The sequence below is a fragment of the Diplotaxodon limnothrissa genome, linkage group LG15 (genome assembly GCF_057381915.1).
Source record: "Diplotaxodon limnothrissa isolate DT_005_m linkage group LG15, D_limnothrissa_male_GT1.1, whole genome shotgun sequence".
In the NCBI taxonomy this organism is placed as follows: Eukaryota; Metazoa; Chordata; class Actinopteri; order Cichliformes; family Cichlidae; genus Diplotaxodon; species Diplotaxodon limnothrissa.
The window spans coordinates 32,594,067-32,621,351 of NC_140610.1; the positions used below are offsets into that span (position 1 = coordinate 32,594,067).

At 41.0% G+C, this 27,285-nt stretch overlaps 1 protein-coding gene across 1 annotated transcript; it reads left to right on the forward strand.

Annotated features, from left to right (window-relative positions):
- The first annotated feature begins 454 nt into the window (after positions 1–454).
- dse (dermatan sulfate epimerase) lies at positions 455–27,285 on the forward strand. Its single transcript, XM_085373425.1, has 6 exons — positions 455–591; positions 5,366–5,831; positions 11,602–11,855; positions 18,740–18,979; positions 21,476–21,683; positions 24,651–27,285. Exons 2-6 carry the CDS (start codon positions 5,410–5,412, stop codon positions 26,395–26,397), a joined length of 2,871 nt encoding a protein of 956 aa, XP_085229551.1. The 5' UTR covers positions 455–591; positions 5,366–5,409; the 3' UTR covers positions 26,398–27,285.

The following is a 27,285-nucleotide window of genomic DNA, read 5'->3' on the forward strand; positions in this document are numbered from 1 at the left end:
CCTTGACTTTAAATTTACAGAATGTGTTTTTTTTGATCATTCCTTTCAAATGTATAACTCTGTCTGTAGCTATTAAACGTGGCTGGTTAGTCTTAATCACTAAACGCCTCGTGTCTCATATTTGATACATGACTTTTGAGTCTCCTACATCATCAGTGTGATTTTTTTCCCCCAGATATTGCAAATATTTTACAAATTTAAACTCACATATTTAGTCATTTTTTTGTCAGGAGATTCAACAGCCAATCAATTTGGGGAAAAAAAAAAAGAATGTTCTGATTAAACTTACTATTTGAATATATATCCACGTTTTTCTTGCAGTTTACAGCAGCTCTGGTTTGGGGCTTTTCGTTCAGCCACAGTTCATTAGGTCCTCTTAAAGCTTCTCTTCCTGCGGCCCCTCCTCATTCGCCAGCATGACGCTGGCTCCGCACTCACACATACCTCCCTCCTCTCTCTGTGTTTCCTCTTGAAAAAAAGGGATTATTAAATTCTGCCTTTCAGCCGTATCAATCATCTTTTTGAAACCTGCTGCTGTGAGATGACAGCTGGAAGAAGTGACATACGGATTGTGAGCGCCGCTTCTGACAGGTAACGACTCTCCCCCCCACACACATTTGAGAGGTCCTTAAATCTTTTTGGTGGGCTACGCACGAACAAGGCGACTTTGTGCGTGGCTCTGGATTATCAGTACCACCGAAAACGAATATTTCCGCGAGTGTCGGTGCTATTGTGTTGATGGAGGGTGTTTCCTGAAAGCACAGCTGCTTGTGTCGGCTGGTTTTGGGGTTTAATGAAACGCAGAAACTCTTTGAGCGAGAAGTTAGCTTAAAAATTTTAACGTTACTTTTACCGTACCTTATTACCTTACAAACATGAACCAGAGGAGGCAGCTCAGCTTCATACCTGAGCGTGACCGTGGAAAAATACGGAATAAAAGTTATGACTGTTTTCTAATAATTTATTAAACAGCACGTCATTCTTGGCGTACTTCACACTGGAATTAGCTAGTGTTGATAACGAGCTAACGTCCAGGACTTTGTCTTATTACGGCTGTAAAGATGTGCTAAGTTAACATAAAAACAAACCCGAAAAAAACCAACGTAATAAATATGAGAAAATGCCAAAGGTATCAGCCGGTGGAAAATTACTGAGCGGAGTAAAATGCTGCCAAAATACAAATGTGAGCAATTACATGAGAAGTACAAGCCCAACACTCAGGCCATGCCTAGTTTTCCTGTAAATTGGGGAAATTGTTAATAACACTGGAAAATATCTGTTAAGATGAAAGGTCTGGTATAATTTAAAAAACCTTCTTACTTTTCTTAAAATAGATCACTGTTACCAGGCTAGGTTTTTAATATGATCAGTGCAAATTCAGCTATATAACTTAGTTATATAACTTAACCTTTAAATAAGTCAATAAAAAATCTAAAATTATATTTATATTTTCGGTTGGAGACACCACAGGTGGCACTTCCTTTTGGCTTTACTCAGCCCTGGTGCTCTTCTGTTAGATGAACCTAGCCAATTCAGATGGCTTTAAAGCAGTGAAGCCTTCAGTTCAGAGCTCAGATTCGTTTCATATATTCAGGTATTATCACCTGATTTATCCATTGTTTTCTTAATGGAGAAATGTTTTTCTTAATTAAGTAAATCTACAGTAGTGATGTGTCGGTCGCGAACGAAATGGCTCTTTCGAGCCTGTGTTGTGCCAAAAAGTGATTGTCTGCCAAAAACTGAGTCCCAGTGTTTCTGTGTATTTTTTATGTGTAATATCTTTAGGTATGTTCGTAAATAGACTTCGGTGAACAGGGTTTACAAAGGGGTTATATAGAGAATTAAAAAATTATCCGTTTTTCAAGTATCTTTACAACTCTGTGTTATTGTACTTACATTATAACCAATCCGGTCCTTTATCCCCACTTAAAATATTTTTACAGAACTATTGTAATATTTGCTGCCATTTCTGCTGTCCTCTTGGCCAACTTACTCTTACAAAAGACATTTTAATGTTAATGAGATTTTTTTTAACTGCATAAATAAAGGTTATATAAAAGTCACTGCCAAAAACTGATTGCGGCTTCTACCTTGTTACACGAATGTTGTTTGTGGCTTAAGATGACTTTGTCATCCATAAGGGATGCATTTGACATATGTTTCACATAGTATAGCCCAACAAGTTACTTATAGCAGTTTAAATACGAGCAATCAGTTTTTGGCAAATACCGGAAATCACTTTTTGGCACAACACCGGCTCCTTATCTTTTTTTCACTTCACTCCGCACTGGGGCCGTGTGCTTGCGCTGGGAAGAGTGGGGAGGGCCGGTAGTTACACTCAGTAGTACAGGAACAGAGCAGGAGGGAGAGACAGAGAAAGAGAGCCAGGGACAACAACGTCACATTAGAAAGGTATAGTAGTCATCCGCAACAGAAAGTAGTTGTGGATGATTAAAGGATACAGAAAGTTTATTCATGCAGGCCTATATGACAGAGAATATGCATGTTCTTTTTGTTTTCATATTTTAATTTATATTTAATTGTGTTGTGGTTTGCAGTGTTTTGTGTTGTTTCACTTTAAATTTGTTTAAAAGGAAAAATCTGAAAAATTAAATAGTTAAAAGTTGAAATGTGAATAGTTTGTTTTTGTATTATATGATTTATTTATTACATTTTATGTGGAGTGAATAAATAAAAGTATATTTACGGTGGACCTAGAAACAAAGCATGTACAAACATGTACAAACTCCAAGCAAGTACCAACGACCGGATTTGGTGTGTGATAGTAACAGGTAAATGAACAATTTTTAAAAAATTATTTGAATATATATGAGTGCTTGTGTATAAATACACAAACAATACACATATGCTTTCAATTGTGTAATTTAAGTGATCTAGGTAGCTCTGTTTTGGAAGTTCAGTTAACGCTAGAAATGTGTTTTGGAGTTTGTAGTGCTTTGTCTCTAGGGGCCACTGCATATTGAAGGAAACGGTTTCCAGGGCCTACTCCGTGGATCGGCTTCCTCCGAGGCGTGGACGTCTATCAGCAGAGAATGTACCTTCACCTATCAGCAGAGAATGTCCCTTAGTCTGTAACACAGTCAAATATATTCTCAAGTAATATTCAAGCATGCCATTCAGCGTGTTAGTACGAGCTCGGGAGCAGCTTGGGAGAACAAGAAAACAGAGACTGCTTTAGATTGTCTTCCCAAATTGACTCAACTTTATTCACAAGTACAACAGTTTATATAGAGGGTAAAATTCATGAGACAGCAGATTATCAGTTTAAACCAGTACAGACCAAGATAAGGGAGCGTCTTCCTGCCCTTGGGTGAAGAAGCATCCTTTGTGTAGTGTATCAGTTCAGCTACAATTGTGATTATCTCAGCGACATATTTTCAAGGCACAAAACAAAGAGTTCTTACATTAGTGAAATCTGAAACAAACCATTTGGCCTCAACAGGCGTCTCCTAAAAGATTAAGAAACTAATGTAGCTGAGGGAGTGATCTCTGTGGTATTTCAACCTTGTACCAGCCTGTGATTCTCACACATCAATTCTTGGGTCAAAGAGAAAAATAACTAAAACAAAGGGGCCTTATTGAATGACAGAGTTTTCCTGTATAATGTCACTATAAAACAATATCCAGTAAATGCTACCATGGTACTAAAATACCTAACATATTTATATATAAACATATATAAATAAAAACACATTTTTTACATTAGTAATTCCTTTTGTGCATAATTTTATATTGTTGTTAATAATAAATTAATTAAAGCAACAAAACAACCTGAAGAGCCGGTTCGGAGCCGAAAGAGCCGGTTCTCTAAAAAGAGCTGGAAATCCCATCACTAATCTACAGTGATGTTAAATGGAGAGGGAAGGCAATCATCTCTGAAAAGCTGCAACCATGACATACACACCCCTCACCAAGGAATGATTATCCGTTAAAACAGAGGAAATAAAATATCTTAATCACTGTGTTCAATACACATTTTGCAGATTATGTTTTTACATTCAGTTACAGTAGGATATCTTAACTATCACATGCTTTTTATCCTTTTACAAAATAAAAAAAAAGTCATGTTGTAAAGCAGTGATAAAACATAGAAGTCAGAGCTCAGCTGCAGTCCCAGCCAATCAGCTCGTTTCATTCTAAGGTCATCCCGTACTAGTCGATGGCTCGGCTCATACTTTTCTACACATTCAATTGGCAAATATCATACGGGGCACGCTAGTTAACCTGCTCTAGACTGTACACATCAGCTGAGCAAGCCGCTTTGCAACCCACCTCTGCCCTCCTCTTTTCATCCTTTTTTTGACCTAATTTATATGAGAACTGTTGTCACTGATGCCAGCTGTGCTCTGTGCTTTGCTGCTGCCAAAAAGAAATAGACAGAAATAGCAGTGTTTAAACCTTAAATATCAACATAAAAGCATTATCATAACTATGTAATATTTTTTTTTGTATAATATGCCAATTGTAAACAAACATATAAAAGAATCTGCCAAATAACAATATAAATAATATTATTATCATTTTTTATTCTGGTAGCTCTAATTTTATAACAATCTTCTGTTGACTACAGCTGTCCTGACTGAGCCTGAATTTAATGAAAACCATAAGATAGAGAGCTTAAGAAAAAAAAAAGTTTTCTGTTCTGCTTGGTCCTTGGTATAAATCTTCCACCTTCGTGTTCACCACAGAGGAATGTGACGCCTCCTGAGGTCAAATGTCAGAATTAATTCCAGGAGGAGACTCAGTTTTACATTCCGGCTTGAATTTTCTTTCTTTATAAGATGCACGTCCACTTTCAGCCTGTTAGAACGGACTCCAGTCTAGACGTCTTTTAAATCACTACCAAATGCTTTTCCACTGGGGCTTTGCCAAAAGCTCCTCTAAGGTCATGGAATTTACGCTCATGTTTGGAGCACAGTCTCACTGTAAAGCACACCATTTTGGTTTAAAGCGTGTTTCAGTGAACCAGACTAATGTTACTGCAGTAATGGGCCATTTATGACCTCTAGGGCCTGCTCCTCTGGCCTGGCCTGGGTGTGCATGGCAAGACTTGTCTGACAATAGCAACGCCGACTTAAATCCTGTGGGTTTAAGAGAAGGTAAGGCGGTGTTTCATGGAAATTTTAGGCTATTCTTAAATTCTTGGAAACGATAAAGTCCTACTCTATCAGACAGTGCTGATCGTTTCTAAACACTGCTGCCTCTCCATCAGTATGGAAAGGCCGGATCATCAGGCCTACAGCTGTATCTAATTATTCAAGGAATGCAGGGCTTTTGCGAGAAAAAAAACTCTGCAGAATATGGGCCGGCTTTCTCAAATCTTTCTCCCCCTTCCCCTTCTCAGCTGAGCTCCTTCGGCAATGCCACAGCCCAGTCTCCGATGAGAGGATGAGAACCTACACCCGCGGGGCGCCCACTGTCTTCTTCATAAGTCTTCTGTGGCCCCTGCTCTCTCTGGCAGCTGTAGCCGAGGTGGACCCCAGCGGAGGAATCCCCTTCATGGGGGGCAACTACAATGGTCATCCCATGCTGTACTTCAGCCGTGGGGATGTGGAACAGCTGCAGTACGCAGCTGCAGGGACTCACCAAGAGATGGCGAGACGAATCCGTGAGGCCGGGGAGACCATGCTAGAGCACCCCGAGGAGTACCTGCCCCCCTGGAGCCCGGCCGAGTTCAGCGCCCGCTGGAATGAGGTTTATGGAAACAACCTGGGCGTCCTGTCCATGTTCTGCCTGCTGTACCCACACAGGGCCGGGGCCCTCGATCTGGTCAAGGACTACATGGAGAGGATGGCAGCCCAGCCTAGTTGGTATATTTTCTGTTGTTTTTTACTTGTGACTGTGACTGTGACTGAAACTTTTTGTTTACAGTTTACAGATGTTACTCGATATCTCTGCCCCACCCCTACATCTTCATCAATGCAGCTTTAATGCTAAACCACTGCTGTCAGTGGCTTTTTAGTCAGTCCCCTCTCTGGAGTGTTCCGGTCCTTCTCTGTGGGAAGACTCGTGGTAAAGATGCATTGTGGGCCGATAAGTCTGTAGTCCAGGAAATATGTTTAGCAGCTGTTTGCCCAAACAACCCCCACCCTCACCCCAAGTGAGAGGAAATGAAATATTCAGATGTGGGCTGAATAGTTCAGGCCTGGGTTGTGACTGAAGCTCAGGGTCCAGGTGACCTGACAGGGACTGCCTCTAGTTGTGGTTAGTTCTCCTCTGTATTGCATATCATCAGGCTAAGCTACAGTCATTTCCCTAACCAATCTTTCTTGTATTTCCCATGTTTTCAACTTGGTAATCCAGCTGTGGGAGCTCTTGCTTTAGTATGATGTACACTTCATCCTAGAGAATATGTTTCCATCATATGTTTGCTTCAGTTTACACAAGGCTAAGTAATTCTCAGGGAGTTTTGACACGACATTTGCCACCTTTGTATGGAACTTATGATTGTGTGGTTATGACATATGCAACCTCAGTGTTTGAGTGGCTGAACAGAGCTGCAGAGTATACACAATCAGTGCCATAGGGCTCATTATTATCGTTGGTTTGAACATGGCAGAGGGATTTTAGCTTTGCTGCATATCAGCACTTTGATGTCAAATTAGGTAAGAATGTATGATGATGACTATTTTGGATGTGCAAAGGAAACCACAGCAATGAGCTGTTTATATCAACTCTGAACACAGCATATATTATCTTAGGTGACGATAGGTTGCTACGTTCTTCAGGCTTTGAAGTTTCTCTAAGTATCAATTCAGTGCTTTTCACAGAGTTACATTCTGTTTGTTGCAGGAGCATTTTGTTTGAGGGTGAACAAAGCCAAATTCATCCATACTTCCCCAAACTAATAATTAAATATACATATTACTGTCAGTTTTTCAGGTAGAGGTATCCAGGTAGAGTTGAATAGCATTTTTCCCTTAATAAATAAAAAACGACATTTCATATTTACTCTAAGATCATCAACAAAGACAACTAAACGAGTGTGGCAAATTACAAAAAATGAGAAACTAGGAGAGGGGAAATACTTTTCCACAGCAGTGTATCTGTGTTAATTTAATTCAGGAAGAAAACAAACAGAAACTATTTGGTCACAAACAGTTTTTAAGAATGATAACACAGCTAAATGGAAAAAGTACTCAAAACCTCTAAAATCCAGTCATCTGAATTTAGGCTTTAAATGGTTTTCTTAGCAAACTTAACTGTTTACTGCAGTCAGCATCTTCTTTGGACACTCCACTGCCTTCCTGCTACTGATAAACTATGTGACTGGGTCATAGCATTTATTTTTTATTCATTCGTATTATGATTCAACAGAAAGTGTGTGGTTTTTTTTTTTAAATGTCCTGTCACTCACCCTAAACCTGTTGTGGCAGATGGCTGCCTCTACCTGAGCCTTGATCTGTCAGAGGCTTCCTTCCTTCTCACTGTCACCAAGTACTTGCTCAGAGAGGGTCGCATGATTGTTGGAGTTTCTTCTGTGTCTGCTTTCTAATTTACAGTATTATCCGGCTCAAGCTCGAGGTGGTTGCTGTTGTGATTTAGCGCTATATAAACAAATTTTAACTAAATTGAACTTAATTTAAAATGTGAAAACAAAGTGATCTAAACTAATGTTCTGCTTAGTCCCAAAGTCGTTGTACAAAGCTATATTTCTTTAGCTCCAAAACCTCTTTCAAGTTTAATTATAACAGTCAAGACTTATTGGCAACCAAAATTCTCAGGGGTAAATTTAGACTAGCCACTCGGAAATGTGTCAGTCTAAAATCGAAATGATATAAACACATGCATGTCTATGTTTTTATTTTCCACCTCGCCACATTTCCTACTGTGAGAAAAACATTAGCAAGTCAGCTGAATTCATCCATTCAGCCAATGCCTGGACAATCCTCAGGCTTTTCACAGTCAGCCATGACTGAACTTCATGCCAGTAGCCGTGCTTCCTTATTTCCCTAACAATTCGATTGAGTTCAATGGCCATCAGTTCTGGCTGGCAAATGCAAAAAGGCTGAAAAGTGGATTAAAGTCATTCACCGCTTCCAATTCTACACACATTGTGTTTGAAAGACTAAAACCAATCAGAAGTGGTGCTTAAATACTTTCATATATGGAAATAGTGGCTTCACAATCTTGCAGGAGTCAGGCTCTCTACCTGTATAATATTTGTTAATCATCACCATCTCAGTGCTTGCTTCTCTTACATTTTCAAACAGTTTGCTCAACCTCTGCAGTTTTTGACTATTAATGGTGTAAACAGTGTTAATAAGCAAGATTTAAATCAGCAGGTCCTGCAGGAATGTTGGGAAATTCTTGTGTATAGTTTGAGTTTCCTTTTTTTTTACCAGTGGTTGGGGCGTGTCAAGTTATGTATTTCGGTAAACCAAAGAAGCTGGGGAAAAAGAAGACTTAGACTCGTTTTTCAGAGCCAATTAAATTGTTTGTAATGTTGCTGCAGATCACTTTGTCGATACTTGTGAGATAGTCCTCAGTAAATATAGGGTGAATGGAATAGAACCATGTACTTTTTTTTCTAGGGTTTTTAATTTATTCTAATGTATTCTAATTAGCCAAAAAGGTTTAGCAGGACTTAGACATGCAAAAGTTAGCAAAAGAGCACAGTTAAATCAAAGTCTCCTCTACTGGTGGTCTTTAGATTTTTATGTTATCGTACTGTGTCACCGTGCCAGTTAAAATGCCCTCTCTGGATCATCATTAGGATGGAAACAGACACCATAGATGTTTTACACCTGGTTCACTTCACAAACAATACATTTGCAATAAAAAGTTTTCCAAATTAATATTATACAAATACAAAACAATCTATAGCAATATTGCAAGTCCTAGTGACCGAAGAGTGTTTTTTGACTGCTCCAGTTTCTTAGAAATTTCAAAGCAGGTTTTGTGCACCACCCATGATTTTCTTCCCTGCATCATTTCCTCCCCAAAGGACTTCAGATGTGGAGAATAAGTCCATATTTCTAAGCCTAATTTGTCTTTCTTTTTCATTTATTGAAATCAGCATTCAATATTAAAGATGTCAAAATTGATAAATGTGATAATTAACTGTCTTCATCGCGCTACTATACAAACGCTGCTCAAGATTCTTGGCAGTACATGTTCCCAGTGGTGGAACATCATTATCTGTTGTGTCACTCACAGAAGAATTATGTTTCTCCCTTATCTAAACTTGTCAGTTTGTGTGTTATAAAGCATTCCTGTTGTTTCATAGGTGCTCAGTTTTACAAGAACAGAAAGAGAATCTCAGGTGAATTCTTCTTTAAAGGGACAGTTTAATCCTTCTCATTCCACTGCACGGTTGCCATGTTCCCTCCAACCACTGAACAGGGCCAGGGGGATTTTCCAGATTGGCATTAGTGCAATTTACAGGGCATTTTTCACAACATTAGGATGTGTGCCACAGTGCAGAAAAGAAAAGCCACTGAGCATGTGTTTTCACGTCTTAAGAGCACACTGTGAGTTTTCTACTTGGCCGCACTTTTATTGTGGTCACTGAACCTCTCGGGGCCTCTGCAGAGTGGCTCCAGGACCTTCAATTACGCCTGCAACAACCATGTTCCAATGAAGAGCTTCTACTTTGTGGCAGAATGGTGCCTGCCTCTCTGGTGCGTGTGTGTGTGTGTTTTTTTTTTTTATTGTCATTGTACATGTGTGCCGGAATAAAATAAAAATAGTGGAATAAAAAGCAAACAAGAGAAATATATAAAATCAAAACTAGTGTGTTTTGGCATAATTTAATATCAAGTCCAACTCTAAGTTTGCAGTAACTTTTATTCTCTTTTCTTTTTTGTCCTTTGGCCAGATTTCAAAAATAAAAAAAGCTCTGATTTTCAAATGAATGAATATAAATTTAAGGATCCAGCTGAAGGAAGAATACCATTAATGCATTTTATCAAGTGTGTAATTGGGGCAGCTGGGGGTTTCTGCGAAGGCTCAATAGTGTGTGTCCATAGACCACAAAGCAGAGCTACCTATACATACATAACCACAAAGTTTAGAAGTTTTAATGGGAATTTTTGATCATTTTTGCACAAGTGCATTTCTGAGGTTAGAGACTACCGGTAATGTGAAGGCCTGGATCGAAGTCTCTGCTCTAGTTGATCCCAGTGGTGTTCTGTCAGGGTTGAGGTGAGGACTCTGTGCAGGCCAGTCAAGTTTTCCACACCAAACTCACTCATTCATGTATGTATGGACTTTACTTTGGTGCACAGTGATGTTGGAACAGGAAGTGGCCATCCCCAAACTGTTTCCCCAAAGTTGGTACTCTTATGCTGAAGCATTAAGAGCACTATGCACCTCAGCAGCTGCTGACTGATTTTATGTGGCCTACCACATAAAATCAGTCGCTTTCACTTTGTTATGACGCCACCAACAGTTGACTGTGGAATATTTAATAGTGAGGAGATTTCACAACTGGACTTGTTGCACAGGTGGCATTTTATCACTGTACCACACTGGAATTCCCAGTGATTTTATACACTTTTGTCCATGGAAGTGATTGGAAAACCTCAATTCAGTATAGCAATATAGTGTGTTACGATAGTAGTGAAATTGTCTAATGCACAACGGGCTGCAGGACAGGGGATACCCCACTACTCATGTGCCATTTTCAGTCAATGCAAAGAAAAGTATGCTTTCATGGCGTGCACTTGCAGCAGATTGGACTCTTTGTAGCCTGGTTGCTGACGTTGCTCCAACTAGTACTGGATGTTTTTGTAGACTGCAGATGCCAAAGCTTGAAAAATGAAATTATAGCAGCATTATAAATTTCTGTGAAAGGTAGTACAACTACAGTGAAAGTCAACAAACTAGGCTTGATGGTTAGTCAAATTACCCAAAATGACAGTATTTAGGATGCTACACCCTGTGCTTACTTTGTGTCGCACTGAAGTGGAATGCTGCCTACTGTCCTCTTTTGACCCACTCTCTACAACAGAGGTGCAAACTGATTCTTAGTTACCACAATTCAAATTTACACAGGAGGTTTTTTCAGTTGAGATGAACAGATTTCTATTATTTGTTGTTGTTGTTGCTTTAGTGTTTAGTGATTTATCCTTGCAGCTAGACTGGAGGTGATAACAGGACTCTAGTCCGGTTTAGATCTTAAGACAGCCTTTGTGTAGATCTCAGCACAATCCATGATGTCAATTATTGGCTGTTAAAATGCAGTCCACACATCTGTAGTTCAGTTCCCTTTAATTAACCTGAACAGAATGGTTGCTTTCACTTTTTTTCTCAAAAGTAACACTTTGCAGTTCACACGTCAGCAGTCTTAGATCCAACCTGGAGAGAATCTACCCACGCTGCATTTCTAATGTCTTGTTTTGTTGGTACACTTGTAATTTTGCTGATAAATCCTATTTAGCGTCTTTATTTTGCTTTCAAAGAGACCAGCCCTTTTACAGCTGCTATGTTAATTAAAAGCCTTTGCAAAGGAAGGCTTTCTCGTTCATTAGAAGCCATTTGCCAGGATTTCGTTGAAAAGAGTGAAAATTTCATACTTGCAATTTCTTTCCACTTGCTGATGCTTTCCCTTCTGTTTGTCTGATCTATGTATTGCAGGCTTGTTAAAGACGCTCCCTGGGATGAAGTTCCTCTTGCACACTCTTTAGTTGGATTTGCCACTGCCTACGACTTCCTGTATGAGTACTTGAACAAGGGCCAGCAGGAACGTTTCCTGCAGGTGATCGGCAACGCATCACGCCTGATGTATGAGAAGTCCTACGTCCGAGGGTGGGGGTTTCAGTACCTACACAACCATCAGCCTACCAACTGTGTGGCTCTGCTCACAGGAAGTCTGGTTTACATGATGCAGGGTAAGTGTGTGATGGTTACGTTTCTGGCTTCGCAGATCCGTTTCTTGAGTTTGTTGCTGTATGTTATTCTCAGTCTGCTGTGCCAGCACACCACAGAATCATAAAACATTGAGATATTAAAGAACTTCTCAGGAAAAATAAATCGTTTGGGGTTTTTTAGGCCTTCTGTGTTTTGTCCAGTTTATTGTCAGTGTTCAGACCAAGGTATTTATAATCCTCCACTGTGTCCACACAGACCCCATGAATGGGTTTTTTTGCCATGTTCACATGCAAGTTTTTCTGTCCATGGTGTAAAAGGTGGAGACAAACAGGGAGAAACAGCTCCTGAAGAAACACACTAACAATAAATGGTCTATAGCAAACATTTATCTACAGTCTTCTGCCGAATTGTGTGATTAAAACACACATTATCTTGATTCCTTTTCTCCTTCGTAACACAGACGATGCCTCTGAAGCGTGTTTCAGTGCAATCCTTGGTGTGTTTTGGTTTCTGTTACTTCCACAGTTGTTCCATCACATTAGTTTCTCCCCAAAATATTTCTGTTGTGTTTTGTATGATTTTTGTATTTCCGTTGGTGCTTTGTGTGCTTTTGCAGCCTTTTCTCTAATCGCTGGTGTTTTCTGCACACATTCACCACAGAAAGTTCGCACTAATTAACAGATTTAGGTAGAATCTATTTACTGAACACCAATGATGCTGTCCATTTGTACTTTATTGCTCACACTGGTGATCATTTTGAATTGTGGAAAAAGCCACAAAAAATTCTGTTTTGTTTTCTGTTTGTGTGCCTCAAATGTTTTTATGAAGAAATATTTTTCCACAAATAGTTTGGAAGTTGGAGAGAAATCCTGGAAACAAAGCAAAATGCAGCCTGACTAGACGATTATCATTTGTCTGGATTTCGTTGAAGGGATTTAGTTAAACATGGTCCAAAGTCTGATTCCGGGAATTCTTTAGGGGGATGGGTTACACTAACACATGATCAATTGTTTTGTTTTTTTACACGACTGTGAGATATTGAGACATTTCATGCTGTCATGTCTTCAACTTAATCTGCTTCCATGATGTTTTTCTCTCAGTCTGAGCCTCTGATCATGTAGGTAAACTTCACTTCCACCGTCTTGGAAGGCAGATGGAAAATGTATGCATTGAATTCTTGTTCTGCACAACTTTGTAGTAGCACATAAAGCAGTACTAGACCTGCTGCAGGTTCCTGTTAGAGTAGAAGGACTGCCATATAGTCAGAGTCAATGTGGAATCTATCCAGCAGCTGGACAAAATCACCTTTGGGTAAGCAACTGAATGACATGCACAACCCTAACCTGACTGGGTGGTAGGGAGAACACAAGACTGAAAGCAGCATACTAGCTAGTTAGCTCCTGCTGACTGTTCAAAATATGAGTGAGGGGGATTGCCCTCAAGTAAAATTATTGTTTTTGCTAAAACAGTGTCAGAATCTGTAGTTTTAGTTTTGGTTTTACACTTTATATGTTAGACAGCTGCCCCTTTTCTGGTTTCCTCCTCAGACTTTGGACACCGTGTTTTTAAGTTTCTCCAGTTTTGCTTTTTCCTTTCTTTCTGTCCTAGCAGTACAGGATTCTCTCTTACGACATTGTCGCCACTTTCTCCACTTAAACCCCGCATGAGCAAGTGCTTGGTGAGAGTGGGAAGGCAAAGCTCACTTTCAACAAGAAGAAACTTCTGGCAGAACCAGGCTCAATAAGCGGAAGATAGGATAAAGACACACTGTGGAAGAGACCCAGTGATTAAGAGATTAATAATTACTAATGATTATATGCAGAGAGGTGCATAAACACATAGTGAGTGAAACCTCACTATGTGTTGTAATGTAAAAGGAATTGTTCCTCGCACAGAATCCTGTGGAATTCCATATTTAACCTAAGTTTACATTTACAACAACAAACTGGATTCTGTTAGATAGGTATGATTCAAACCACCGCACTGCAGTACCTTTAACACCTACGGCATGCTGTAATCGCTCTAATAAAATATTATAGCTTATAATTAACTAAGAAAGCTGGGTCAAGTGATGGCTTTTCATGTAAGAATTTAACTACTAATTTAACTGCCAGCTTGAAGGCCTGTGGTACATAGCCGATACATTGAAGCATTAATTAATGGTAGAACTTCTCAGAGCAGTCTTGTAGGAATAGGGTCTAAAAGACATGTTGATGGTTTGGAGGAAGAACTACTGAAGTCAACTCAGAAAGATCAATTGAAGAGAAAGAGTCTCCAACCGATCAATGCTACTGAAAGTAGCTGTAGATAATGTTACGTATGTGAGATGGTTATGAGTAACTTCTTATCTAGTGGTTTAAATTTTAGCTTTGAAGAGATTCACGGTTCATTAGTTCATTAGTTCAGGTTAAAGGGATACTTGGCCCAACTATTTTTTTATCGGCCTGGCTACAGTGCTGCAGAGAAACCTAGGGTTCTTTTTATTTTCTTCAGTGCAAATGTACACTGAACAAAAATATAAACGCAACACTTTTGTTTTTGCTCCCATTCCCCATGGGATGGACGTAGAGACCTAAAATTCATTCCAGATACACAATATAACCATCCCTCCCAAACAGTGGTCACAAATCAGTCCAAATGTGTGGTAGTGGGCACATCTGCTATATTGAGATAATCCATCCCACCTCACAGGTGTGCCACATCAGGATGCTGATGACATCATGAGTAGTGCACAGGTGTACCTCAGACTGCCCACAACAAAAGGCCACCCTGGAATGTGCATTTTTTTGCGCTATTGGGGGTCTGGGGACCCAGAACCGGTCAGTATCTGGTGTGACCACCATTTGCCTCATGCAGTGCAACACATCGTCGCATGGAGTCTATCAGATTGTCAATTGTGGCCTGTGGAATGTTGGTCCACTCCACTTCAATGGCTGTGCGAGGTTGTTGGATATTCGTGGGAACTGGTACACGCTGTCGTATACGCCGGTCAAGCACATCCCAAACATGCTCAATGGGTGACATGTCCGGTGAGTATGCTGGCCATGCAAGAACTGGGACATTCTCAGCTGCCATCTGCCCTGAACAATGTGAACCATGATTCATCCGTGAAGCGCACACCTCTCCAACGTGCCAGACGCCATCGAATGTGAGCATTTGCCCACACAAGTCTGTTACGGCGACGAGCTGGAGTCAGGTCAAGACCCCGATGAGGACGACGGGCATGCAGTTGAGCGTCCCTGAGACGGTTTCTGACAGTTTGTGCAGAAATTGTTTGGTTGTGAAAACCAATTGTTCCAGCAGCTGTCTGGGTGGCTGGTCTCAGACGATCTTGGAGGTGAACCTGCTGGATGTGGAGGTCCTGGGCTGGTGTGGTTACAAGAGGTCTGCGGTTGTGAGGCTGGTTGGATGTGCTGCCATATTCTCTGAAACGCCTGTGGAGACGGCTTATGGTTGAGAAATGAACATTCAATGCACGGGCGACAGATCTGGTTGACATTCCTGCTGTCAGCATGCCAATTGCACGCTCCCTCATTGCTTGTGGCATCTGTGGCATTTTGCTGTGAGACAAAACTGCACATTCCAGGGTGGCCTTTTGTTGTGGGCAGTCTGAGGTACACCTGTGCACTACTCATGATGTCAGATCAGCATCCTGATGTGGCACACCTGTGAGGTGGGATGGATTATCTCAATATAGCAGATGTGCCCACTACCACACATTTGGACTGATTTGTGACCACTGTTTGGGAGGGATGGTTATATTGTGTATCTGGAATGAATTTTAGGTCTCTACGTCCATCCCATGGGGAATGGGAGCAAAAACAAAAGTGTTGCGTTTATATTTTTGTTCAGTGTATTTCCTTTTATAGCTATCCTTTTTAGAGAAATGGGCTGTGGTTGATTTGGAATGAGTCCTGTTCCCTATCATACGCAAATCATACAGTAAGAACACACTTGTCCTGTGTGTTTGTGTCATACATCTGATGGTGATTTTGCGTAAACTCTTTGCGCAGTTCTTTTGTGTTGCACATGTTAGTAAATGGGGCCCGCTATCTTGAGCATGTCCTTTGCAGAATCTGCCATGATTACTCCAGTTCACTATCTCAACACCATCGACTAAATATGTATGTGAAGCAGAAGAGGAAGGAAATCAAGATGTTCTCAAATTGTTTTCTGGCGTTTAAGATTTAGTACTGATGTAAACTAAATTTAAGCTCAATTGCCGAGAACCACTGTGGTCACAGTGGTTTTATTTCTGCTCATTTTTCATAAAGGTTACCAACAAGCACACAGTTCTGTGACATCTCAGGAAAGTTGCAACCTGACCTTGTCTTGCTTGGTTTCATTTTACTCCCCAAAAATGACTTTGCTCCTGCTCTGCATTACTGAGGAAATACACTGTGTTTTCCTCAGCTTGGTTGCTTTGTTTATGACATATTTATTTTTGCTTAAATGGTAAATGGTCTGTATTTGTATAGCGCTTTACTTGGTCCTAAGAACCCCAAAGCGCTTTACACTATACACAATCATCCACCCATTCACACACACATTCACACACTCAAGTGTGATTTACAAGCAACCTCATGCAAAGATGTGAGTTTAAAAACTAACTAGGGTGAAGAACTTTGCTTCCTAATAGTTTGGCAACACATGATCGATTTTAAGTGATCCAAAAAACAAAAATCTGCTTTATTTAAGATTCTTTTTTAGCAGCTTCATTCAGGCGTCATGTCTAACGCTGCGCTTAATTCAAGCTTAATTTAGGCATGGCATTAAATTCAGTCCTGGCTCTGAATAACTGAAAGCTTTCCATTTATCGCTGCCAAAAACTACGTACTATATTTTTTCTTCATAGGTTATCTGACAAAAGCTTTTTGCACACTGCTGCCAGTTTGAGAATGAGTTAAAGATGTTTTCATCGTAGCAGTGTACGCCCATTCCTACAGGTCAGATGTCAAAACTGGCCAAAAGTCATTTTATTATTTATTTGACACACAGGGTCAAAGAATTTTAATCAGTATAACAAGAGGCAGATCTGCTTACATAGACATTTTTTCAAAATAAACATGTAACAACAGAAGAGTGGCTTGAGTTATACTGAGTTTATTTATAGACATTTGAGCTTTTATGTGAAAAACATGGAACAATAATCTCTTCTTTGCTTAAACTTTGTTTAAGGACTGGAACTACTTCATTTGTTCAGTAGCTACACAGCTCTCTTAAAAAACTGCAACCAAATCAATTTTATTTTCATTCAAGTGTCGCAGCTTAAAGGCTGAGTTATGTTTATTTTTTTGTCTTCTGAACGTTGATGCATGAAGTGATGCACTCAAGATTGTGAGCGATAATCACCTACACACAAATATTTGATAGTGTTACTGTAAGTGCTAATGTCTGCCTTTTTGATCTTTAAGGGGATTTTTCTCGTGTTTCTTCCACTTCCCTCTTCAGATTCAAAAAAGCCACCAGGCTGAAAAAAAGAAAAGCGTTGCTACGAGGCGACTACCATTCTGTCGCTTGCTTTTAGACGAGTATTTATTGATCCATCCGTTCAAAAAGAACATGTCCTTGTGACATCTCACATATTGTTGTCAGGGATAAGATCATTTTTGTGTCAAGATGTTAATTTTGGTCCGTATTGCCTGAAACTAACCGGCTGTCCAGACAGACTGAAGGATTGCTCGGCGAGTCCAGGAGCATTAGTGGAAAGTTGCTGTTTCACATTCCTCTGGAGTGCAGAGTGAAAGTGCTCTGAAGGCTGAGCTGGCAGCTGTGGTTCCTAGCACTTAGAGCGTCATGCCCTCTGTCGGTCAGCTGTCCACAGCGTTAGACTCTGTGATAACAGCTACTCTATGTACATGCGTATGAGCTCACATGCTCATAGAGCCTTTTTTCCCTTTTTGTAAATGTTGGTGTACGAGTACAGTGACTTGTGTGGTGTGCCATCTTTTCGATTTCTGGATGTTCTGTGGACAACATTTAACTGTCACATCATACATGAATGGTGATTATTAATACCTCTGTACCTCACTGTAGTAAAAAGAAGCCTGATTCTTCCCTGAGAAGTTGGGGTGGAAGTAGGTTGCAAAACAGAATACAGATGTACAGTGACTGTTGGAAAACTTAAGCGGCTTAAACTCTGTTTCCTGTATGAAATTTGCCAACTGGATGTGTAGAAGGATATCAGCTGATGTGGGATGGGACAGACATCAGCTGATCTGCCAGGATTGTGGTAGAGCCTGACTTAATGGCTTGCCTGAACTAACGCTATATATTTTTTCTTTCTTTCTTCATTTCACAGCAAAATCAAATCAAAAATGTATCTATGTTCTTTTCTATATCGCAGTTTCCTTTTAAATGTGTGAAATGACGGGATGTGGACATTAATTATATTAAAGTGACAGACAGCTCTGAAGTTGGCTCCTGGACTTTTGTAAGCACTGTTTAAGCCCTGTTTGTGTAAATGTAGTCTTTGTGTCTCTGTTTGATGACTTGTAAATACCTGCTCTGTGCACAAAAGCCAACCAAACCAAACCCATTCAGGGATGGCTCCAGTGGGTGGACCATGTCTCAGAGAAGGGGGGTGTTGTGGGGAGCGTGTCAACCAGAGTTTGCTGACAGCCCGTGATTCCTCAGTGAACTGTGGCTACAGTGTTTATGTGGCTGCATGTTCTCATAGTAGATTCTGTGTGTGTGATCTGGTCTGTGTTTATGTCTAAAGGAGTATATATAGTACAGTGTAGCATAGCTGTGTGATGTAGCCACAGCTAAATATGGAAGCTTTCTTTAGATGGCACCCTCAGATCCATCAACAGGCAGAGTCAACTCTGAAATTGTTTCATGAACTGAAATTTAGATTTAGTTTTGGATTTTTTTGACACCATCTGAACTTCCTGTGTTCCAGGTTACCTTCAGGAGGCCTACCTGTGGACCAAGCAAGTCCTGTCCATCATGGAGAAGTCCATGGTTCTCCTGCAGGATGTGACCGACGGTTCCCTGTATGAAGGAGTAGCATATGGGACTTACACCACCCGCTCTCTCTTCCAGTACATGTTCCTGGTGCAACGCCACTTTGCCATCGGCCACTTCGACCACTCTTGGCTACTTAAACACTTTGCCTTTCTGTACAGGACCATCCTGCCCGGTAAAAGTGACACCACATACTGCCAGCAAAATTAATTATGTGATTTTTTTGTATTTTTTACTGTAATGGTTATATTTAGGCAAGCACATAAAAAGTCAGTAACCTGTGAGGAAGTGTTTATTCAGCTATGAGTGGCCTAGACATCTGGCTTATGCCTACTAGAACGCTTCCAGCCAAAGGCCTCATTATGTTAGCTTAGGCATGAAAATTACCTCAGGCTGCCCCACTGGAGAGCACCCTCTCCTCTGAACTGATATGGGGCATGCATGCGTGTAGTTATTACCTTTCTGGATGTCTGACAAAGCTGTGCTGAAGCATGCGGGGATCTGTGGTGTCCTGGGGGTTTGTCTGGAGGTCAGGGCGAGGGTAGCAGTGGGAGGAGGGGCCCCCAGGTCAAACTCAGGCATTTTGCAGCCAATTGCTGACAGTTTCTATATTGTAGCTGAGCAGCAATTCTGCACCCAGAAAGCACCTCTAATTGCACTGACCAGGAGAGCCTGAGCTTCAGAGCCACAATAGCAGCTTTCTCCTCCTACCAGACAGGAAGACAAGGCCAGATTATCCCAAACTGGCCTCGGAGCACCCTGAATGATCGCTGTCCACTAACTGTCTGTGTTTTTCTTTTGGGATCTTGTGAGATCTTAATGAAATAATAAGAGGTTTAATGTTACTTAATTGTTCACTGTTTTTAATGTTGTGTTCTGTTGTTGGTGTGTATTGGAACAATAGCTCAAGCTGAAGCTTCACAGTTTAAAGAAGCTAAAGTGTCAGAAGACAGCTGGAAAAAAGGAAGTAACTGTCAGTTTAAGTTCCAGTATTAGTCTGAGTCTTGAATGTAAATGAAGAGATGCCAAGTGCTGTAATGTAAATTGCATGTCCATATGCTATTTTATATAAATGGCAGATTTACTTACCATTGCTACTTTTCCAGACAGATTTTGAAATAGATAACAACCTTCTAATAAGTCAGTAGCATTTTGACATGTAATTTAATGACATGCGATTTTTAAATGACTAAATCCAAAATTTCAGAGTAGTGCTTTTTTGTCTTTCCTCTCATTAACTCATATGACGTATAAGATTTATGTGATCACACTTAAATCCAGGTTGGAGATGGTTGGTGTGGGTAGTTTTGCGTAGTATATTACCATGTTGTATGGAGATGCAGTGTTTATGTTATTTAATCAGGTTTTTTTTTATCATGTGTTGCATGAAAATGCCACCAGAGCACAGAGTCTACTGGTGGATGAGAGCAGCTGAGCTCAGAGAGCTATTAAAAAAAGCTCTAAATAGTAACTTTTTGGGCTGTTGAGTTTCCATATATCTATGACAGGCATTATCCAAGGAGATGATTTTTGTGACATCATGCCATATATTCCAGTTACCTGGATTGATACTTGTGTAAAACCTCTGTGTTTACCTGAGCACTCGAAACGCTTACTGTAGTGTACACACGCTTTCATCCCTTTAAGCCCTGTCCATCACACCTACTCCAATGCATGCATTTGGCATTGCCAGGGATTGACCCATGCTATCTCCTGAGTTGGGATAGACCTTCTTATCATCCTGACAAACATGACATTATGAGTTGTCTGTGTCAGGAAAGTGTGAGTGCACCTAAAAACAGATGCCACCCAAGCAAAATGAAGGCTAGGCTGAAGTACAAGCTGGAGGGTGAATAATGAAAAAAGGTGGAAGGTCAGTTGTAGTGGGTGTTGCTGAAAGACTATGGAGGATTGTTGTGTATCTTTGTATTTTGTATGGTTGCTTGTATGTTCTAAAACTGTTGACAGGATTAGAGAGTCAGTCAGTTGAAATATAAATGACCAACGTTCTCATAGATGTTATTGTCAGTTCATTTGCAGTGTTTACTTAAAGTTAAATGAAGAAAGGTTAATTTCTATACAGATACAAGAAATATAATTCTACCCATGGTCCAATGTAAAACTAATCTAAGTACTGCTGTGCAAAGGATAAAATGAAGACATTAACTTTGGTTTGAGTGTAGATTACACTGAAAGCAGGGGCTTTATAAGTCTGAAGAGACTTACCTTGACAGTGTTTGTGCTATAAGTTCCCGAGTGTTTGGGTTTGACAAATGATTTACTGTGATAACATGTTGTAGTTACTATAACGGGTTTCTAAGAATCCTCTCAACAACAGAGAGCAAGAGTTTCCTTATGTAATTATAGACAACAAAACTGTGTGAACAATTTGCACTTAGTGTGGAGCTGAGCTGGGCCACAGAGGTTTAAGATGGGGAATGCTCTTTTGTTACACATTTGTGATCACAAGCCAGATCCTTTCATAATGAGTTTTGCATGGTTGAGTTTTGTAATTTGCAAAGAATTCATAGTGTTTAAAGTGCTATTTTTGCACATTTTTTGGCTCTACAAACCTCAAACTCACTCAGTACAACATTTTATTTGTCATGTGTACCCTTTACAAATGAAATATGGTGTTTTTATCTTCTTTGTGTTTTCACCATCTCACCAGGATTTCAGCGAACTGTAGCAATTGCAGATTCCAACTATAACTGGTTCTACGGGCCAGAGAGCCAGCTGGTATTTTTGGACCGCTATGTGTTGCGTAATGGCAGTGGAAACTGGCTGGCAGATCTAATTCATCAAAACAGGGTAATGGAAGGGCCGGGGCAAGCTGGAAAAGGCCAGCGATGGTGTACTCTCCATACAGAGTTCATTTGGTAAGCTGCTCAGGTTAATTTCATCGTTTTTTTGTTAGTGACAGTACTTTAACATACACTTCTGCACATCTTGTCAGGGGTCACTTTTTGGTCATTTGGTCAATTTTTCATGTAAATTTAAATGGATAATATGATAAATTGTTGCCTTTTTTTACACTTGCCAATGTTGGGCTGGAAGATCATCCATTTAACAGGACAGATGGCCATGAGAGTCTCTTGGCAATGAGCATGAGACAGGCACCCACTAATTATTCTTGCACCAACTGCGGCTGCATGGCATTAGCTGAGAGAAATGCAAGGCAGCACTCGATCCTGACATCCTGATTGTCAAAGTTTTGCTGTCAGCTGTTTCTCACTGCAACGTTTCAGCTACTGGAAGGCCTTGGTCACCGACCTTTGGGTGCTAACCAACACCTAACAAGTGTATTGAGGCTTTCTCCCTTGAAAGCAGAGGCTTGCAGATTTTTCTATACTTGGATAATTAGTTGACATGCGGCCCTACTCAGATGCAGACTGTCTTAGACATAAAAACTCTTCTTGTGTTTGTTCAGTTGCTGGGGAAACTGACAGAAGTCGTGGAAGCCACTGGGGCTTCTTTCTTGGGGCCCCCTGCAGGTTTGTATCAACAGCTTGGGCCTTGACCCCCAGAAGGACCAAAACAGGCCAGTGGTAGTGTTGAAGTATTGCCTTCAGTCTCTGGACACCTGGAGGAACTGGACTTTTTTTGACCCGTGGTATTCCTTTGGATCATTTCCCTTCCACGGGGAAGTGGTGGTTATAGATTCCTCCCTCTAAGGCTGTAGTGCTGTGTGAGACCACAAGATAACATGTATCATGATAACCAATGGGGCACCAGATCAGGTCAGTTCCTGGAGGCTCAGCAGCTCTTAACATGAGCTTCTCCTCACCTTGTGAGAATGAGTCAGACATCATTTCTGACTAAAAGTCCCCTGGTGTATGAGAGGAGGCTGAAGCCAGTGGTAGATCTAGCAAAGGCATGGCCCCAAGAAGGGATGGGTATTGATAAGATTTTCACGATTCCGATTCCATTTTCGATTCTGTTTAGCGATTCGATTCTTTATCGATTCTCTTATCGATTCTTTTTAAAAAAAGGAGAACACTAAGGTCGAATAGCTTAGAACTTTGTTTTATATCTTCTCTTTGAACAAGATAGAAATTTAGGAGTAACATGGCCTTACAAACCCAACAGTGAGATCTTAAGAGATCCAGCCTACGGCTCTTCAATGGGGTGTCACAGGGTCCCCAGGAAAAAAAATTGTAAATGTAAAATAATAAAATAAATATTCTTCTGTAGCAATAACAAAGTATAACATAAATTATTCTGTAGCAATTACACAAGAATATCCAGTAATGTCCCTGCCTACAATTAAACACATTCACTTACCAAAAATTGGGGGCATCTGCTGTGGCAAATGGGTGCAAGCCTTTTACCACAAACTCAGTCACTGCTCGGTGACATTCGTCTATCCTGGCCTGAAAGGAGACGCTACCGGTAGATTGCAGTGAGAACTGCCAGCATCTGAGCCAGACTCTGTCTGTCTCTCTCATCATGGTCACCTAAATGCACAGTAATGGCAGGTTTTGTAATAAGGCAGATCGCGCTAACATAATATGCACTGTTAGTTGATTATTTACCTGCGGCATTAACGGGAGAGGACGTGCAAACGTTACCGCTGCTGCTGGGTTGAGATTCACGAGTCTGGAGCGGAATTAAAAACACGACATTCATTTAAGGTTATCGCGTGTTTTGTGAGCAAATGCTTTTGCATATTCGTAGTGTTTCCTCCCTTAAATGAAATATCCACTTTGCAAGTATTGCAAGTTGCCCTGTTGTCATCCGTTCTCGTAAAGTATAACCAAACTTTTGAGCGTTTGAGCCGCTTACGCGCTGTGTAAATGACGCTCCGCAATGTGGTGACATCCTTCAGGGCGACTGGAATCGATAAGGGAATCGTTTACAAAAATGGCAAACAATTCCAAGGAATTGAAACAGTGGGAACCGGTTCTCAACAAGAACCAGTTTTCGATACCCATCCCTAGCGGCAAGTGATCTGTTTGCTTTGGAAACATCAACGCACTCACATACTTGACATACTTTGCCCTGTTCAGGCTCTAAGACATTGACATGACTCCTGGCTTCTGTAAGATAGATGCAGTCTTGGTCTATCATGAGAGGCACAAACAGAGGCTTTTACACTGGGTTGTTGATACCATTTCAGAAGTGTAGAGACTTCAGGGCCTCCAAGTTCCACCTGTGAAATGTCCTTCCACCAGGAGTGGAGCTGTGGAGAGATGTTTCCCTCAGTGACATCTGTGCCACAGTTCTTGAGCTTCTTCCTGTACCTTTGCCTGCTTCTGCAGGGTTAATGTGGTCAACCCTCATCCTGTGGTGACAGCAGTTGTGCAGGGCCCTTTGGTCTGCGACTGAGTTGTAGTCTGAATCTCTTGTGACTTTGTTGGCGTGAGTCATCCAGGTACTTAATGTCTTCTCTGGCGGTCAGCATTAAGTAGAACAGTGCCAGTCTCTGCATTTACATGTGCTCAATTAACCTTGATTAACATTTTAATACTATTAATTAATATTTTAATATTTTTTTAAAATAAAAATGACTGCTCTAGGATAATAACACCAGCAACAGCCCAGTCCATGATGGTTCTTTTAAATGGTGTAATGAGTCTGATACTCAGTTAAACATATTTAAGATGAAATATAGACATAGTCATTGATTTTAGAAAATCCACTCATATACATAATGGATGTGGTTTCGCATTGTCTTGCTCAAATTTTCAGACAATTTCTTTTTCCTTGAAAGGTTTGAAAATTTGCAAATATTTTTCCTGATTTCAGGAAATATTTTTCCTGAATTGGTACATTTATTTACATTTTAGATAGCATCCCAACGTTTTGGATTTGGGGTCAATAATATCTGTCCTCTGGTTCTGCAGGTATGACCCAGGCCTGGTCCCCAAACCCCCATCAGATTTTGGAACACCCAAGCTCCACTACTTTGAGGACTGGGGCGTGGTAACATATGGAAGCGCTTTACCCGTCAAAGCCAACAGCTCTTTTCTGTCCTTCAAGTCAGGGAAGCTGGGGGGACGTGCCATCTTCGACATTGTTCATAAGAACAAGTACAAAGAGTGGATTAAAGGGTGGAGGAACTTTAATGCCGGCCACGAACACCCTGATCAGAACTCTTTCACGTTTGCGCCCAACGGTGTCCCGTTCGTCACTGAGGCACTCTATGGACCAAAGTATACCTTGTTGAACAATGCGGTTTTGTTTAGCTCAGCCTTCTCAGGGAGTTGCTTTAAGCCATGGGCTGGACAGGTTACAGAAGCCTGTGATTCCAAGTGGTTAAAGTACAAGGTGGGGCCAGCTGCTGATGCTCAGGGGAGAGTGGAAGCTGCTATAGAGAGGAAGGGCATGATCTTTATCCGAGGAGAAGGACGTTCTGCTTACAATCCAGAACTGAAGATCAGGAATTTCCAGAGGAACCTGCTCCTTCTTCATCCACAGCTCCTGCTTGTTGTCGACCACATCCACCTGGATCCTGACAGCCCTGTCCGTGCCATGAGTGCCTTCTTTCACAACACAGAGCTGCCATTCCAAGGTACAAAGGTAGATGGTGTTCATGGAGCGTTTATATCACACGGGGAGGATAAATATAAGATGTTCTGGATGGATGACACAAACTACAGTAACAAAGGGGTGGTAGGCTACTGGAATTACCCTCGAGGATACCCTTATAATGGCTCCAACTATGTGAATGTCACAATGCCATTGAGGTACCCTCACACTAGGATGGCCTACATTTTCTTTGGACCAGGTGTGGATGTGCAGAGCTTTAGCCTGCGTGGGGATAATGAGAGGGTCGATATCTACCTGGCCACCAAGAAACACATCTACACAATTTACCTGTTGACTGCAGAGGTCACCAGCAAGGCACTTTTTGCCATGGTGCTATTGGACAACAAGAAGATCGTATTTGAGAAGGAAGCAGCTGAGGTTAGCAGCTTTCCGGAGGAAGTGGAGGAATATGTCAGCCTAATGGAGGACAACCTCCAACACGTCAAGCCCGTCTTCCAGCAGATGGAGAGGCACATCCTTGGACGGGTCCTCAACACCGTCAGCTTCCGAAAGACAGCAGAGCGCCTCCTCCAGTTCACTGACAAGAAGAAGACGGAGGAAGCCATTGAGAAGATGTTCGCTATGTCCAGAAAACAGAGCAAAGGTAAGGGGGGGAAGAGAGTGAACCTCGGAGATAAGCTCTCAGAGACTCTACCTGACATTTTTGCACAGATTGAGGTGAACGAAAAGAAAGAGAGACAGAGAACTTCAAAGCGCACATATGATGACAGTCCAGAAGAGGGCGATGCAGATACGCGGGCCTTTGTGGATTACGCAGACAGCCGCAAGAACAGAAAGGGGGGCTTTTTCAAGGGTCGCAAATTCAAGGAAGTTCACATGGTCGCCACAGCAGGAAGCGACAGTTTACCCAGCACGGCTTCCTACATACGCCTGTTCCTCCTCCTGAACATGGCCACCTTCTTTTCACTGCTGGCTGTACTGCTGACTCGCTTTAAGAGGGGTCGGAGTCTGTACACACAGAGATGTTTCTACAGCATCCTTCTGATCGACTGCTTCATCCTGCTGTACCTGTACTCCTCCTGCTCTCACACGCAGTGCTGACATCATGAGTGTACTGAGCACGCCAGCTGATCCGTGTGCAGTTTGAATGACCTCACACCTCACTCTGAGCCAGGTCTTATGACAGGATAGTAAGGCCACTGTTCCATAAAACAGAACTGAGATTTCAAGAAAAAAATGGGAAAAAGGTGGAAGGTTCAAAGATTAATTTTACAAGAAAAGTGTTGATGGTGTGAGACAAAGTTAAATCACAAATCCAGCTTCCATCACATAGTATGAGCATCTTGTAACATTACAGATGGTATCAGTCAGGCAAGTTTTGCTCCTAATCTCATGATTTGTAGCGCATCTTATTATCACCTGTATTGTTGTAATATCACAACTTTTGCTTTTATTCTCACGGGTGTGTAATAATTCCAAAGCCAAGAATGAAATCATGGTACAAACATTGACCATAACATCTTCTCGTACTGCGATACCCACATGGAGCTGTAAACGCCAAGTTAAAGAGTGCTAGGCTGATGAAAGCTGTAATGATGTCAGACTGCTCAGGTAAATAATGAACTTGAAATACAGAATCAGAATAATAGAGAGTTTGTTTGTGGTGTGTTTATTTTTCATTTCAAGCACAAAGAGGAAGCAGCATATATGTGCCAGTGGGAGGGCACTAAAGGTATCCACGGTGTACTTTCAGCTCCTCCCTTATTTCCGCAGTGGATGGATCCATGTTTTGATTAGGCACAGAATTTATACCAGATTTTACTCTTATTTTCTAATTGTTATATGTATAAAAAACAGTAAATGGTAATGTTAGATAATTAATTTGCATGAGCTAATTTAATGTTTGTTGCTTTTGTCTGAGAAACATTCCCTGACTCAGGATTGGCAGAGAGTCAGCTTTGTGAAACACTGGCAGAAACTTTAAACCCC

Coding starts and splice junctions, on each gene's coding strand:
- dse (XM_085373425.1), top strand. CDS start 5,410: ATGAGAACCTACACCCGCGGGGCGCCCACTGTCTTCTTCATAAGTCTT. Junction 5,832..11,601: donor ATGGCAGCCCAGCCTAGTTG/GTATATTTTCTG, acceptor TATGTATTGCAG/GCTTGTTAAAGACGCTCCCT. Junction 11,856..18,739: donor TCTGGTTTACATGATGCAGG/GTAAGTGTGTGA, acceptor CCTGTGTTCCAG/GTTACCTTCAGGAGGCCTAC.